The following is a 13,135-nucleotide window of genomic DNA, read 5'->3' as shown; positions in this document are numbered from 1 at the left end:
GTGCAGTTTGGGCAAACAACTTTGCTTGCAAAAGTGAAAACATATGGCTTGTTATCTTACATGAACAATGGTTCCCAGCATTCCAGGAAGTTATCTGCCCCTGGGCAAGTGGGGCTTACAGGTTAGAGGCATTTCTGTTTTTATAGATCTTTTAACCACAGTAATGTAAACTCGAAACATAACTTTAGCCCTCCCAGTGTGTGTGAAGGGTCACATGTGTGCATGTGTGTGTACATAGGTTTGCATGTGTGTGTATGTGTGCCAAATGTTAGCTGTGCCTGCTAACCATCTGGGACAGCTCATACAGGGCCTCTGTGTGAGAAGAATGGGCTTTTAATTGCTGAGCCATCTTCCCAGCCCCAGACATTGTTTTTGTTTCTCTTTGATTCTGTTTCTTTTGAGACAGAGTCTTGTTATTGGCTTACACTTGCTTCAAGCTGAAGATTCTGCTGCTTCAGTTTCTTGAGCTACTCAGATTAGAGATATGTGCCATTGTGCCCTTCTTGAGAACATCACCTTTCCCCTTGTTTTTGACGTATTTATTTTTATTTTATGTGTATGAGTGGTTTATCTGCATATATGTATGTGCAACATCAATATGCAGTACCTGAGAAGGCCAAAGGAGGGCGCTGGATACCCTGGAACTAGAATTACAGACTGTTGCAGTCAACTAGGTGTTGGAAATCAAACCTGAATCCTCTAGAACAGCAGCCAGTGTTCTTAACTGTGGAGCCATCTCTCCAGCCCCCTTGAGAAAGTTTCTTAAGGTCTTAATTCCATCTTTTTTCTCTCTCTCCCTCTCTCCCTCCCTGCCTAAAGCTAGTTCCTTTGTGGTGTCAAGATGCTGACTAGGAGGGTTGAGGACAGCCTTTTTCAGACCTAGAGGGCTGTGTCTCCTCATCCAGCAGCCTCTCCGGCTTCCCTCTGATTGGATCATGTACTTGCTTGTTTTGCTGAGCTTGGGATCAAACCCAGTCTTTAGGAAAGCTAAGCAAATTCTCTACCATAGAGTCGTGCCCTCTTCCCTCCCCCAGCCTCTTCTTCTTCCTTCTTCCTCTTGTGTGTGTGTGTGTGTGTGTGTGTGTGTGTGTGTGTTTTGAGACAGGGTTTTCTCTGTGTATCCCTGGCTGTCCTGGAACTCTCTTTCTGTAGACTACCAGGCTGGCCTTGAACTCAGAGATCTGCCTGCGTTTGCCTCTTGCGTGCTGGGATTAAAGGCCTGTACCACCGCCACCAGCTCTTCCTCTTTCTTATTTGAGTCAGAATCACACTGTACAGCTTAGATCAGGCTGACCTGGAATTTAAGATCCTCTGTATAAGCACCAGTGAGTGCTTACTTGCCAAGGTTGCCTGATATGGCCAGTGAGCAATGAATATTGACCAGGCACAGGTTAGAGGAGTCACTGAAGCTATGACAAGTTTATTGCAAGTAACTGGACTTTTTATACTCTTATCAGAAGAAACAAAATGTAATGATAACTGAGAGGAAGAATACAATGATAGTTGCTAAGATACAATGACATTTGCAAGCTATACAGGGCACACAAGATTAGTATCTGAGAGTAATTATCCTGTCAGTTGGTCTATATGCTTCATTGACTTCTAAGGAACACATATCTTAGTTTGGGTTGTATTGCTATGAAGAGACAACATGACCATGGCAAGTCTTTTTTTTTTTTAAGATTGATTGATTGATTATATGAAAGTACCCTGTAGTTGTCTTTAGACACTCCATAAGAGGTAGTCAGATCTCTTTACGGATGGTTGTGAGCCACCATGTGGTTGTTGGGATTTGAACTCAGGACCTTCGGAAGAGCAGTCGGTGCTCATCTCTCCAGCTGACCCATCTCTCCAGCTGACCATGGCAAGTCTTATAAAGGAAAACATGTAAGTGGGGCTGGCTCACAGTTTCAGAGTCTCAGTCCACTATCATCATGGCAGGAAACAGCAGTGTGCAGGCAGACATGGTGCTTGCTGGAGACAGAGCTGAGACTTCTACATCTTGATCTGCAGGAAGCAAGGAGAGTCTCTGTGCCACACAGGACATAGCTAGAGAGCATGGAAAACCTCAAAGACAGGACCCCCAACAGAGACACACTTCCTCCGACCAGGCCACACCCACTCCAACGAGGCCACTCCTCCTTCTATGGGCCAAGCACTCAAACCTATTCGTGATACCTATTCAAACCACCACAACAGAGAAACAGAGGTGGCCTGAATACATCACTGCTTGAGGGAATGCCCCTGTTTCAGGAACTGAAAGCCACACAGTGCCCCGGGAGGCACAGACTTCAACCTGAACAACCCGTGACACATGTCCTCAAGCCAGCTAGACCAGGCCAGCTCCATGATTCCTTGCATTCTCGCTCAGCCTCCTAGGATTATAGACATACATGACTGTAGCTGGCTAACCATGTGTGCGTTAACATCATTTATAGACTGGCTTAGGTCTGGTGCATTCTGATCCCCCAAACAAATAATGTTTCCATACCATATCTTCTTCTACTGGAGGTGGGGATGGGGAAATTATAGCAAGGTCCCTGGGCGTTCACTGATGGGGTAGGTGCAAAGGATGCTGACACTCTTACTTGCTTATCTGAAAGCAAGCAAGTGCCACAGGATGCTATGACATTTGCCCTCAGTGCTCATCGTCAAATGGGGACTCCAGGGGGGAATCCTTTTCTTTAAAAAATGCTTATCATTTGTATTTTACATTGTTTTTTAAACAACAGTCTGTTACTTGAACAACTTCAAAGAGAAAGGCTATGCCTCTGAGGGGAAGCCGGGAACAAATGCTTGTGGGTTTCAAGCAGTGGTGTTGGCAAACCGGAAGTACAGGCTGAGGTTTGCAGAAGCTCAGAACTGCCTCTCTCTTGCCCCCGTTACAACATCTCTGTTGTATTTACCCTGTACTAGTGTGGGGAAGTCATTTCTGCTTTCTCCAGAGACACCTTTCTTAGTCTTCTTATACACCACGGAGTGTGCGTGTCGGGAGCCTGGAAAGGAAACAGAGGCCACGTGCCTCGTCAGAGGGATAGGAATGCAGAAGTGAGGGAGCGGCTTGGTCCTCCACTTCCTTGAACAGAAGGTGCTGAGTGTTTTTGGCTTTCTTGGATGCCTCTGTGTGACACTGGCTGCAGACCTGTGGACATGGCTCCCGGGGTCTGATGGCTCAGGGAACTTGGGTCCAGCTGTGAGGTGCTGGCCCTCGGGAGTTCTTCCTGGGACCTGCTGCCATTTCCAATACCTCTTCCTGGGAAACGCTCTCAATAGTGGTGGTTGGAGCGGTAGAAAGGATCTTTGTCGGTAAGGTAAGGTGTCTCCTGTCTGACCCACACTGGACGTCTCATTTTGATTTCTACTCAAAGCTGAGTCTCAGCTCTAAGATTTTAGAGCTGACCAGACCCTTCTGGAGTCATCTCGCTGAGATGAACTGGCATTTTTTTTTTTTTTCCGAAACAGGGTTTCTCTGTGTAGCTCTGGCTGTCCTGGAACTCACTCTGTAGACCAGGCTGACCTCAAACTCAGAAATCTGCCTGCCTCTGCCTCCCAACAGTTAGGATTAAAGGTGTATGCCACCACTGCCTGGCTATGAACTGGAATTTTTGCGTCATTTTGAAAGTCCTATTCACCAAAAGGATTGGAATACTCCGAGATGAACAGTTAAGGCACACAGGTGTCAGGGAGAAATTCATGTGTTGGGGGGAGTGAGGCAAAAGGTCAAAGGTCATTTCGTGTTTCCTATTAACGTATCCACCACCCCCAAATGGAAATGCCATCCAAGTGAAGACCTTGCCCGCCTTGTTGGATGTTGTATTTGTAGCATCTAAAATAGCCAAAAGTGCCGGTGGTGGTGTATGCCTTTAATCCCAGCACTTGGGAGGCAGAGGCAGACAGTCTCTGGGTTCAAGGCCACCCTGGTCTACCACCTGAGTTCCAGGATAGCCAGGGCTACACATAGAAACCTTATCTTGACAAAGTGAACCAAACCAAACCAAAATAAAAAAAAGTCAAAGTATTTATATACTTGATAAGCAGAAGGCTAGCTAGCCAGCTGGATAAATAAATCGCTATATTTTTCTACGGTCACATTCTGTGGGATTTCTTTAATTTTTTAAAAAGATTTATTTATTTATTGTATATGAGTACACTATAGCTGTCTTCAGACACTCCAGAAGAAAGAATCAGATCTTGTTACTGATGGTTTTGAGCTACCATGTGGTTGCTGGGATTTGAACACAGGACCTTTGGAGGAGCAGTCAGTGCTCTTAACCTCTGAGCCATCTCTCCAACCCAAAATTTTTAAGAAAGTAATTCTCATATATATATATCTGCCTGTACTGTGGTGTTTGTGAATCAGTTCTCTCCCTTTACTGAGTGGGTCTGGCTGTCAGGTGTGCAGCAAGCACCTCTACCTACTGAGCCATCCTACCATCCCTTTTTTGTTGTTTCCATTTTATTTATTTGAGACAGGGGCTCATGTAGCTCAGGTTGGCCTTGAACTTACTGTGTAGCTGAGATTGACCTTGAAACCCCCCCAATCATCAGACTGCTGAGATTACAGACTTGTGCTACCCTATTTTTATATGCTACTGGGGATCGAACCCACAATTTTGCACATGGTAGGCAAGCACTGTACCAACCAAGTTCCATCCTGTGCCTCCAACAGGAATTCTCTTTTGACTGTCTTAGGAAGATTAAGTCCCTCTGCTGAGGTTTCAAAGCACTTAAGTTGAGTGCTTTGAAACTACATTGATGTTTTCCCTTTGCTCCCCAACCCCTTCCCTGGAAGACTGTATAATTGTGGAAATCGCACCTTTATTTATTTATTTATTTATTTATTTATTTATTTATTTATTTTCTATTTACCTTGAGAAAGAACCAGCATGTAACCCGTACTGGTGGCCTGGAACTCTCAAGCTGAAAAATCAAGCTAGCCTAGGACTTCCCCGCATCTGCCCACTCTTCCCATCCCCCCTCTGAGGGTGGGGGTTGTAGGTGCGCACTGTCACGTGTGGCTTGAGCTTCACTCTTGAACTGGTTATCGGTGCCTTCCTCAGCAAAGCTGAGTGTCCCCAGTGCTGAGATGACAAGAGTTTTACCACTGGGTCTGGCATTCTGACTTGGGTACTGGGGATGAAATGCAGATTTCACACTCGTGAGGTCTTACTGACGGAGCCATCTCCCCGGACCCCTGGGATGTGAGATATGTTCTAGACAGAAGTATGTAGAAAAGGACGACAGTCTATTAAAGTGGGGCACCTCTAGAATAACACACCTGGTGAGGAGCTAGAAGACAGAATCACAGATCAAACAAAATTCTCATCAGAAGAAGAGGAGAGGGAAGGTGGCGAAGGTTTGTGAGGAAAGGCTGGGGAGACTCTTGTGAGGGAATGTACTTTTTCTGCTCTCTGAAATCAGCACATATCCCTAAGGATATCCATGGCTTCACCTGAACCTCATGCTACCTCTCTGAGCTGTGCCGGGAAGGTTAACAAGCACAGCTATCGTTTGGTTTTAGCAGAGGCTAGCTCCCTCCTTCTCCTCCTGCTTCCTGTAAGGCAAGAGGAGGCACAAGCTTCATGGGGGGGCTGCATTCTTATTCTTTACAAACCAGGGCTCACTTGGACGCCTTAGGCTGGCCTCGAACTCTCCTCCATCCCCCTGCCTCAGCCTCTGAGTGCTGCGATTGTACCAGGAATGATTTTCAAAATACCACAGAAGCCCTGTGTGTGGTCGTACTTGCTGGGAGCCCCAGCTCTCCAGAGTCAGTGGTGGGAGGACTGATGCAAGTTCAAGGCCAGCCTGGGCTGGACAGCAAACACTGTCTCAAAAAAACCCCAAAACCCAGAATAGAGCAAAGCACAACAGAGACTAAAGAAGAGGGTGTAGAACAGGAGAGATATACATAAAGTGAAGGGGACACACTGACTATGGAAGAAGCCTCCAGAAATCGTTCTAGAAGGATCCATTCTCTTCATTGGCCTTCTTCAATGGATTTGAGCAAGAAGAATCACTTCTGATTTAGCTCCTCCACACATGGATTCTCCCTCATTGGGGACGAGTCAGAGACTGGCCCTGACCTGGTGGCAGACACTGTCCAACTGTTCTTTTTTTTTCTTTAAGATTTGTTTATCTATTTTATGTATATGAGTACACTGTAGCTGTAGAGATGGTTGTGAGCCATCATGTGGTTGCTGGGAATTGAACTCAGGTCCCCTGCTTGCTCCGGCCCAAAGATTTGTTTGTTTATTATTATATGTAAGTACACTGTAGCTGTCTTTAGACACTCCAGAAGAGGGCATCAGAACTCATTGTGGATGGTTGTGAGCCACCATTCAGTTGCTGGGATTTGAACTCAGGACCTTCAGAAGAGCAGTCAGTGCTCTTAACCTCTGAGCCATCTCTCCAGCCCCACACTGATCTTAAAGAAAGGCCCTCGCCCTCCTCTGAGTTCACAGTGTTTGCCCCTTCAGGAATCCCCAGCTGTATACATTTTTCTATTTGCTGTCTGTAGCGTGCATGGGCGTGCCATAACACATATGCAGAGCTCAAAGGACAACTTGGAAGAGTCAGTTCTCTCCTTCCACCATGTTGGACTTGGGGACTGAACTCAGGTCTTCCTGGCTTTGAGGGCAAGCTCCCTCACCCACTGAGCCCTCCTGTCTGCCTGAGTTCTGGAAGGCTAGCTGACCATGGAAACCACTCTCGAGAAATAGGCGGAAGCTACAGTGTGCACTTGAACCTCTTTCACAAGTATAGACTGGAGGCCACTAACAGCCCACCCCCCACATCATGTCTCATGTCAGATGGAGGGGTCTCAGGCTAGTGTCCTCTGAGCTGCTCTCCTTGGTTTGCAGATGGTTACCTTCTTATGTCTTCATATGGTTATTTCTCTCAGTGGGGCACCCCCGGACTCTCTTCGTGTCCTAGCCACCTATTCTTGAAAGAATCAGACTCCAGCCAGATTGGATCAGGCACTAGAGGATTCAATATATGAATTTTTATCCAGTTTCCTAACCTAGCTGCTTCAAATCATGGTGCAATAAACACAGGGGCACAGGCATCTCAAGTATGCTGACTTAGGGGCCATTTGGAGATATATTTACTTATTTACCTTTGTTTTCTTTTTGAGGCAGAATTTTATGCAACCCAGGTTGGCTTCCAACTTGCTGTATAGCTGAGGACAACCTTGAGTGTAAGACCTTCCTGCCTCTGTCTCCTAGGTGCTGGGGTTACAATTACATGTAGCATGTGTTTTATATAGCACAGGGCTGGAGCCCAGGACTTTGTGCCTACCCGGCAGACTCAGTGCTACCAACTGAGCCACACACTCAGTTTTTCAGTTCTTTATACAGTCTGGACAGACAGACATCTCTGGCCAGATGTTCAGTGGGATTGTTTTGCAGAAGAGTGGCTGGTTCTGATTTTGTCAGGGAATTTGTAGCTATAAGAATTCACTCAAGTCTTTTAGCGCCAAAGGCTTATTTCAAAACTGAAGCATTGGGCTGGAAGGCAGCAGGTGTTCCTTATTTTAAAATTTCAGAAAAAGGACAAAGCCCCAAGAACTGCCCCTAAGTGGGTTAATAGATGAAGCTGATTATTTGGGCTTGGTTGCCAGAGCTCTTGATATGCAAATGCACCTCAGAGAAGGCATGCAAATCAAAGCGGGAGAAAAGGCTGATCTTCCTGGGGTCTCAGAATAAGAGCAATAAAGCCTTCCTTCCTTTCTTCTGCAGATTTCCAACTCCAATAGCATAAAGTGTGCTAAGTCTCTTGCTCCGATGTGTGGCGGGGGTGTCTACACAGCCCGTCCCCACTTGGCTGGACTGGCCTCCACTTCAGATGAGTACCGCTCTTGATTTTACTCACGTGTGTCTCCTTGCTTACAAAATGGCACATTATCTTCTGAAAGTTGTAGGTGTAACTCTGCCTCGGCCCAGGCTGTTTTAGTTTGCTTTGTGCCTACCCGGCCAGACTCAGCTCTAACAACTGAGTGACACACTCAGTCTTTCAGTTCTTTATATAGTCTGGACAGACAGACGTCTCTGGCCAGATGTTCAGTTTTATTTTTGTTTTTTTTTCCTGCACTGTTTTTCCTGCCTTGCCCACACCCCTTCCCTGCTTCCCTCTAGACAGAACCCTTGAGAGTTTTGATTCAAGCCTCCCTTCAGACACAGAAGCATCCTCTGACCCCAGCCAATGAGGGCAGCTCACCTTGATTTCCCACGCTGCCCCCATCCCCATTTTCTTACTGATTGAGTAAATAAATAAAGCGACACATGGTGTCTTCGGTGCCTCATTATTTGATTAAACTGGAATGTGCATCAGCCATTGAACAATAAGTTTCTGTTGGCCCGGTGACTGTTTTACCATCTGTCCCCTGCGCTGTTCAGGATTAGGCATTGTCTGTGTCTGTGCTCAGTAAGGGCCGGTTGGGAACAACGACAAAATGGTTCGTCGTGCCGATTCATGTGCTAAACGTATCAGACAAGTGAAGAAACCTGCCGCCACTTGGTCTCACCAACAGTAGTTTCCCAGAAGCGATTTTGAATTAGGGGTGGGGAGCTGGGCAGCTCAGCCATGACAGCTGCATCTGCGTCCTGTTGTGGAAGAGCTGTTCTTTAGAATTTCATTCTATGGGCTGGAGAGATGGCTCAGTGGTTAAGAGCACTGACTGCTCTTTGGAAGGTCCTGAGTTCAAATCCTAGCAACCACATGGTGGCACCCAACCATACTTACATATAATAAATAAATCTTTAAAAAAATAATTTTATTATATGGCGTGTACAGTGACTGGGCGTGGGCTCTAGGAACACACTTGGCTAGAACCCTGATTGTGAATGACTGTCTGGCTCACACGGAATGGAGCAGATGAGTGCCCAACACGGGATATCCCAGGCAGGGACAGGGAGGCCTGCTGAGCAGGATGGAGGAACCCTGGAGGGCTGACTGGGATTTGAGGCAAAATGAAGTGTGGTAAGTAGGATCAAATACAGAGAATGCAGCTCTTCAGTGGGATATCCCCCGGGTCCATGATGAGCCTGGGTGCGTATGCCGTGCTGGGATTAAACCTAGGACTTTGTACGCACTAGGTGAGCACTCTGTTACCCAAGCTCCACCCGCAGCCCCAGGCCTCTATCTCACAGGTTTCACCATCTCCCAGTAGGGCCATCCTGGGGACTAAGCCTAAAGCACGTGGGCCTCAGAGGGACTCTTAGGCCTTTAGCTTTCCTAAGCCTTGTTTTCTCATCTGGAAAAGATGCATAATAAAACCACTTTACGAGACATAAAACACCCACCAGGGAACTGAGAGGAATACCACGAGGATAGTTTGCTTCCTAGAAAGTACCCAGTGTCACCTGTGTCACCTGTGACTGCAGTCTACCACGGTTAGCCTCCTACACATGTCTTGGGGACCTACAAGTAAGTGAAGGCCCTGATCTAATAAGCTGCTTACCTTCCCTCGGCCCTGACCTTAACTCCTGCCTTAGATCTTTGTGTACTATCTTCACACATGCCTGACACAGTGTCATTTGACTTTATGTTCACAATGGAATAGGACACATAGGCATTAGCTCCCCATGTTAGATCTTGATCCAAACTCGAGCCATTTGATTACTCCTACTGATACATCTTCCAGCCTTCTTTTTCATGACTTACCCAGACACCCCTTCTCTGACTAAAGGAAGACCTGCATGATTTCCACAGCTTCCTTGAGCCCCAGCAATGCTATCTAAAGCCATCATCCCCTAGCAGAAAGTGCTGTCTAGTTCATGCGCCTGAACACAGATCAGAGCTAGGAAGCTACACAAGAAGCGTCAGACAGAGTCATCCATTTCCGTTTTTCTTTCTTCTAGGAGTCAAGCCAGCCCTGAAGACCATGAACTCGTCTTTTGAGCACTGCAACATATCTGACTGGCTGAGGCTAGAGGCAACCGTGAAGGCCTCTGTGTACGTGGTGGCCTTCTCAATCGCCACATCTATCACCGTCATCATTATTGCAATAGTGTCCCAGAGTCTGCAGCTGAGGAAAGAGGTGCGGCTGGTCCTCCTCTGCCACCACCTGCTTTGTATCTCCTCCTACTGTGGCCTGGGGGTTGTCTTCCAAGGAATGCGGGCCTTGCTGGCCAACAGCCCCCTCCTGCTGTGCTGGCTGGTATTTGGGGCACAGCTAAGTGTGGGAGAAGGGATCCTCCTTACTCTGACCTTGATGGCTCTCAATACTTACCTCGCTATTTGTCATCCAATGAACTCCCCATCCTTTGTGGATTCTGCTAAGTACAGGATTCTAGCTGGGACTTGGACCATAGTTATACTCAAGAATGTTGGCTTATTCCTCATAGAGGGTACTAGCCCTACTCCGATCTCTGTTTTCCAGTCTGCCCCACTCTGCCCGGTGATTTTGAATGGTACACCTGCCAGAGTCATTGGTATGTTTTTCCTTGCCTTTCTTTTATCCGTCATTCTTGTGAGTTACTGTCTGATATACCGAGAAGGGAAGCGGGCCGGCCATTTTAACAGGTCAAACATCAAGGCCCGGAGAACCGTCCTCGTTCATCTACTGCAGATAAGCTTACATGTGATACCTACCCTGATATTCGTAGGTTTGGGGAAGAGGTGTGGGGTGTTTTTCTTTGCTCTAAATCTGGCACTTTTTGGTATCTTCGCTTTTGCTCAGTGTTTCAACCCTCTGGTCTACGGGCTCCGCAACAGAGATCTGCAGAGCAAACTGTACCCTTGGCTGTGCTGTCGGAAGAAGCTGTTGGCTTAAAATGAGGGGCTGGCTTAAACAAAAATTCAGCTCTTTGGAGTAACTCCAGACTTAGTGGGTGTGCTAGCTAGGGCTGGGGACTTGACTTGTGTTAAACTCAAAACTGTTGCCTTGATTTGATTTTGAAAGTACTGCAGACTTCTTTGCTGTAGTTCACTAAGACCAGCTAGTGCCTTTAACTCTAAACCTAGATGAGCGTTTCTGATGGCCTTCCTTACTGTAACCATAGCACAAAGTATAGGACTCATGTGGTTATGAAGCTACTGGAAAGGCTAGAGAAAAAGGAAGTAGGGACCCCACTGATTGGTGTCCAAAGACAGACCTAGCAATCATTGACTGTGGAGGTCTCGTGGGCCAAGTAGCTATAGGTATTGGATGCTCACATCTTGACAACTTTGTTTGCCAGGAGAAATAGCAACATGAAGTCTTCTACCTCCTCCCATCTTCTATATGTCACACACTTGTAGCTGTGCAGCGGTCATGGCCAAACTGGGTCTACCTGAAAGGGGGGTTGGAATTGAAAAGGACGAGTGCAAGAGAAGGATGAAGCCAAGACAAGGGTTCTGATCAAGGCTCAAAGTTTAATATTCAGCACTGCGTTTATATAATGAAAGCCCACAGACCCCATCCTTTGTTTCAGCTGGATTATGTTGCAAAGCATGCTCAGCGGGCAGGTGGTCTACTCCCCAAAGCTACTGTAGGTAATTGCAAATGCTTTGAGGCCAGACAACTCCACCTAGGTCGTAAAACCATTTGTGGCAAGCACTCAAGTCTGTTTAGCTTGCTCAAGGCTTGGGGAAGAGCACACATACTCACCTGTAATTGGTAGAATCTAACTGGCCATTCTAAAAGCAAAGGAGTCTGGGAAATGTAGTTCTTAGTGTTACTCACGCACTCACCTGTAATTGGTAGAATCTAACTGGCCATACCCTAAAAGCAAAGGAGTCTGGGAAATGTAGTTCTTAGTGTTATGATTTGTCAGTGTGGAAAGTTAACTCACTAGGGGGAATGAGAACTGAAGAAGCCAACCCATGGGCCCCTCTTACTACACATAGTTTTATTTACAGATTATAATGACATGAGAAATGGCAGGCACTGTTGGGCATTATGTTCTCTACACTATACAAGCCATTTACACTACATCAAATCCTCACAACAATTTTGTAATTGTTCTTGATTTACAAATGAGAAAAACTGGGGTTGAGGAAAGAATTACATGAGCCTAGGAGGCTCTAAAGTTTGTAATTCTCATAACTATTTTTGCATACTTTTTGCATAGAGTAATCATTTATCTTAAAAAAATAAAAAGAATTTATAGTTTTAGATTTTTCAAATCCTACTTTTAATATGGGTTCTTAAATGCTTTAACCTCTCTTCTAGCCCACCACCCACCAGGGGTAATGGAAAAGAAAAGTTATTAGGATACATGGGGGGTGGGGGAGAGTGGACCTGTTTAGAAATTGTTCTTTGGAGCAAATCCCATTTGTGTGGTCAGAAAATAAGCAGTTCAGTTCATAGGAATCCTCAGTGGCAGCTTTATCCATTTGCAAACACTTCATAAACTACCAGTCGGTCGTGTCGGGGATAGCAAACATGTATAAGCAGCAGCAGCCTGACCTAGCAGAGCCAGCCAGGCCTCAGATGAATCAGCACGATTCAGCAGGAGGAACCAGGACCGCCAGGGACACCAGGAGAAGTTCTTTGCTGTGCCTCTCTCAATGAAACAAAGATCAACAAAGACGAAGAAGCCTTGCAGACCTAGCTGTACAAGCAAGCCCCTCTCACAGTCTGTTGAGTCATAGTTATCCTCCCTCCAAACATCACACGTCCTCCACAGGTCTTACCTCACCATGTATGCGGCCTCAGCATGCGAGTCTGTCTTGGCAAAATCCATGTGTCAGCTGACATCACTCTACCAATCGGCTGGAGTCTACAGAAGTGGCAAGAAGCCTCTAGCACACCACCAGACGGTTTTTAGTGTGTCTCTCTATGGAGGCAGGAAAAACTATGACCAATAAACAATGGTAAGGTGTACCAATACCATCCAGCGTCCTCTATTGTCTGTTGGGTTCTTCTTAACATCATGAGTCCTTTCATGTGTTTCCTTTAGCAACACATCCTTTCACCTGAGTCTGCTTCAGGAAAATGCTCCTCCACATGTTTGCTCCAGCAAAACACCATCTGATACAACTGACTTCCCAAAGAAACGAGAAGTTTCCATTTCCAGAATTACTTGTGTGTGTGTGTGTGTGTGTGTGTGTGTGGGGGTCAGAGGACAACTTTTAACTCGGTTCTGTCTTCCTCTTATGTAGGTTTCTTTATGAGGTCATCAGGCTTTCAAGGTGAATACTTTACCTGCTA

General features: G+C 46.3%; 1 protein-coding gene across 1 annotated transcript; it reads left to right on the top strand.

The window, feature by feature from the left end:
• Window positions 1-2,949: 2,949 nt before the first annotated feature.
• LOC127692946 (probable G-protein coupled receptor 148) lies at window positions 2,950-12,780 on the top strand. The gene is made up of 2 exons (XM_052193583.1): window positions 2,950-3,311; window positions 9,861-12,780. Exon 2 carries the CDS (start codon window positions 9,884-9,886, stop codon window positions 10,772-10,774), a length of 891 nt encoding a protein of 296 aa, XP_052049543.1. The 5' UTR covers window positions 2,950-3,311; window positions 9,861-9,883; the 3' UTR covers window positions 10,775-12,780.
• The last annotated feature ends 355 nt before the right edge of the window (window positions 12,781-13,135 follow it).

The sequence above is a fragment of the Apodemus sylvaticus genome, chromosome 9 (genome assembly GCF_947179515.1).
Source record: "Apodemus sylvaticus chromosome 9, mApoSyl1.1, whole genome shotgun sequence".
Lineage (NCBI taxonomy): Eukaryota > Metazoa > Chordata > Mammalia > Rodentia > Muridae > Apodemus > Apodemus sylvaticus.
Note: the sequence above shows the minus strand (reverse complement) of the source record. Positions and strands in the feature narration are given on the sequence as shown.

Bases quoted from the DNA above. Each gene is read 5' to 3' on its own strand.
- LOC127692946 (XM_052193583.1), top strand. From the start codon at position 9,884: ATGAACTCGTCTTTTGAGCACTGCAACATATCTGACTGGCTGAGGCTA.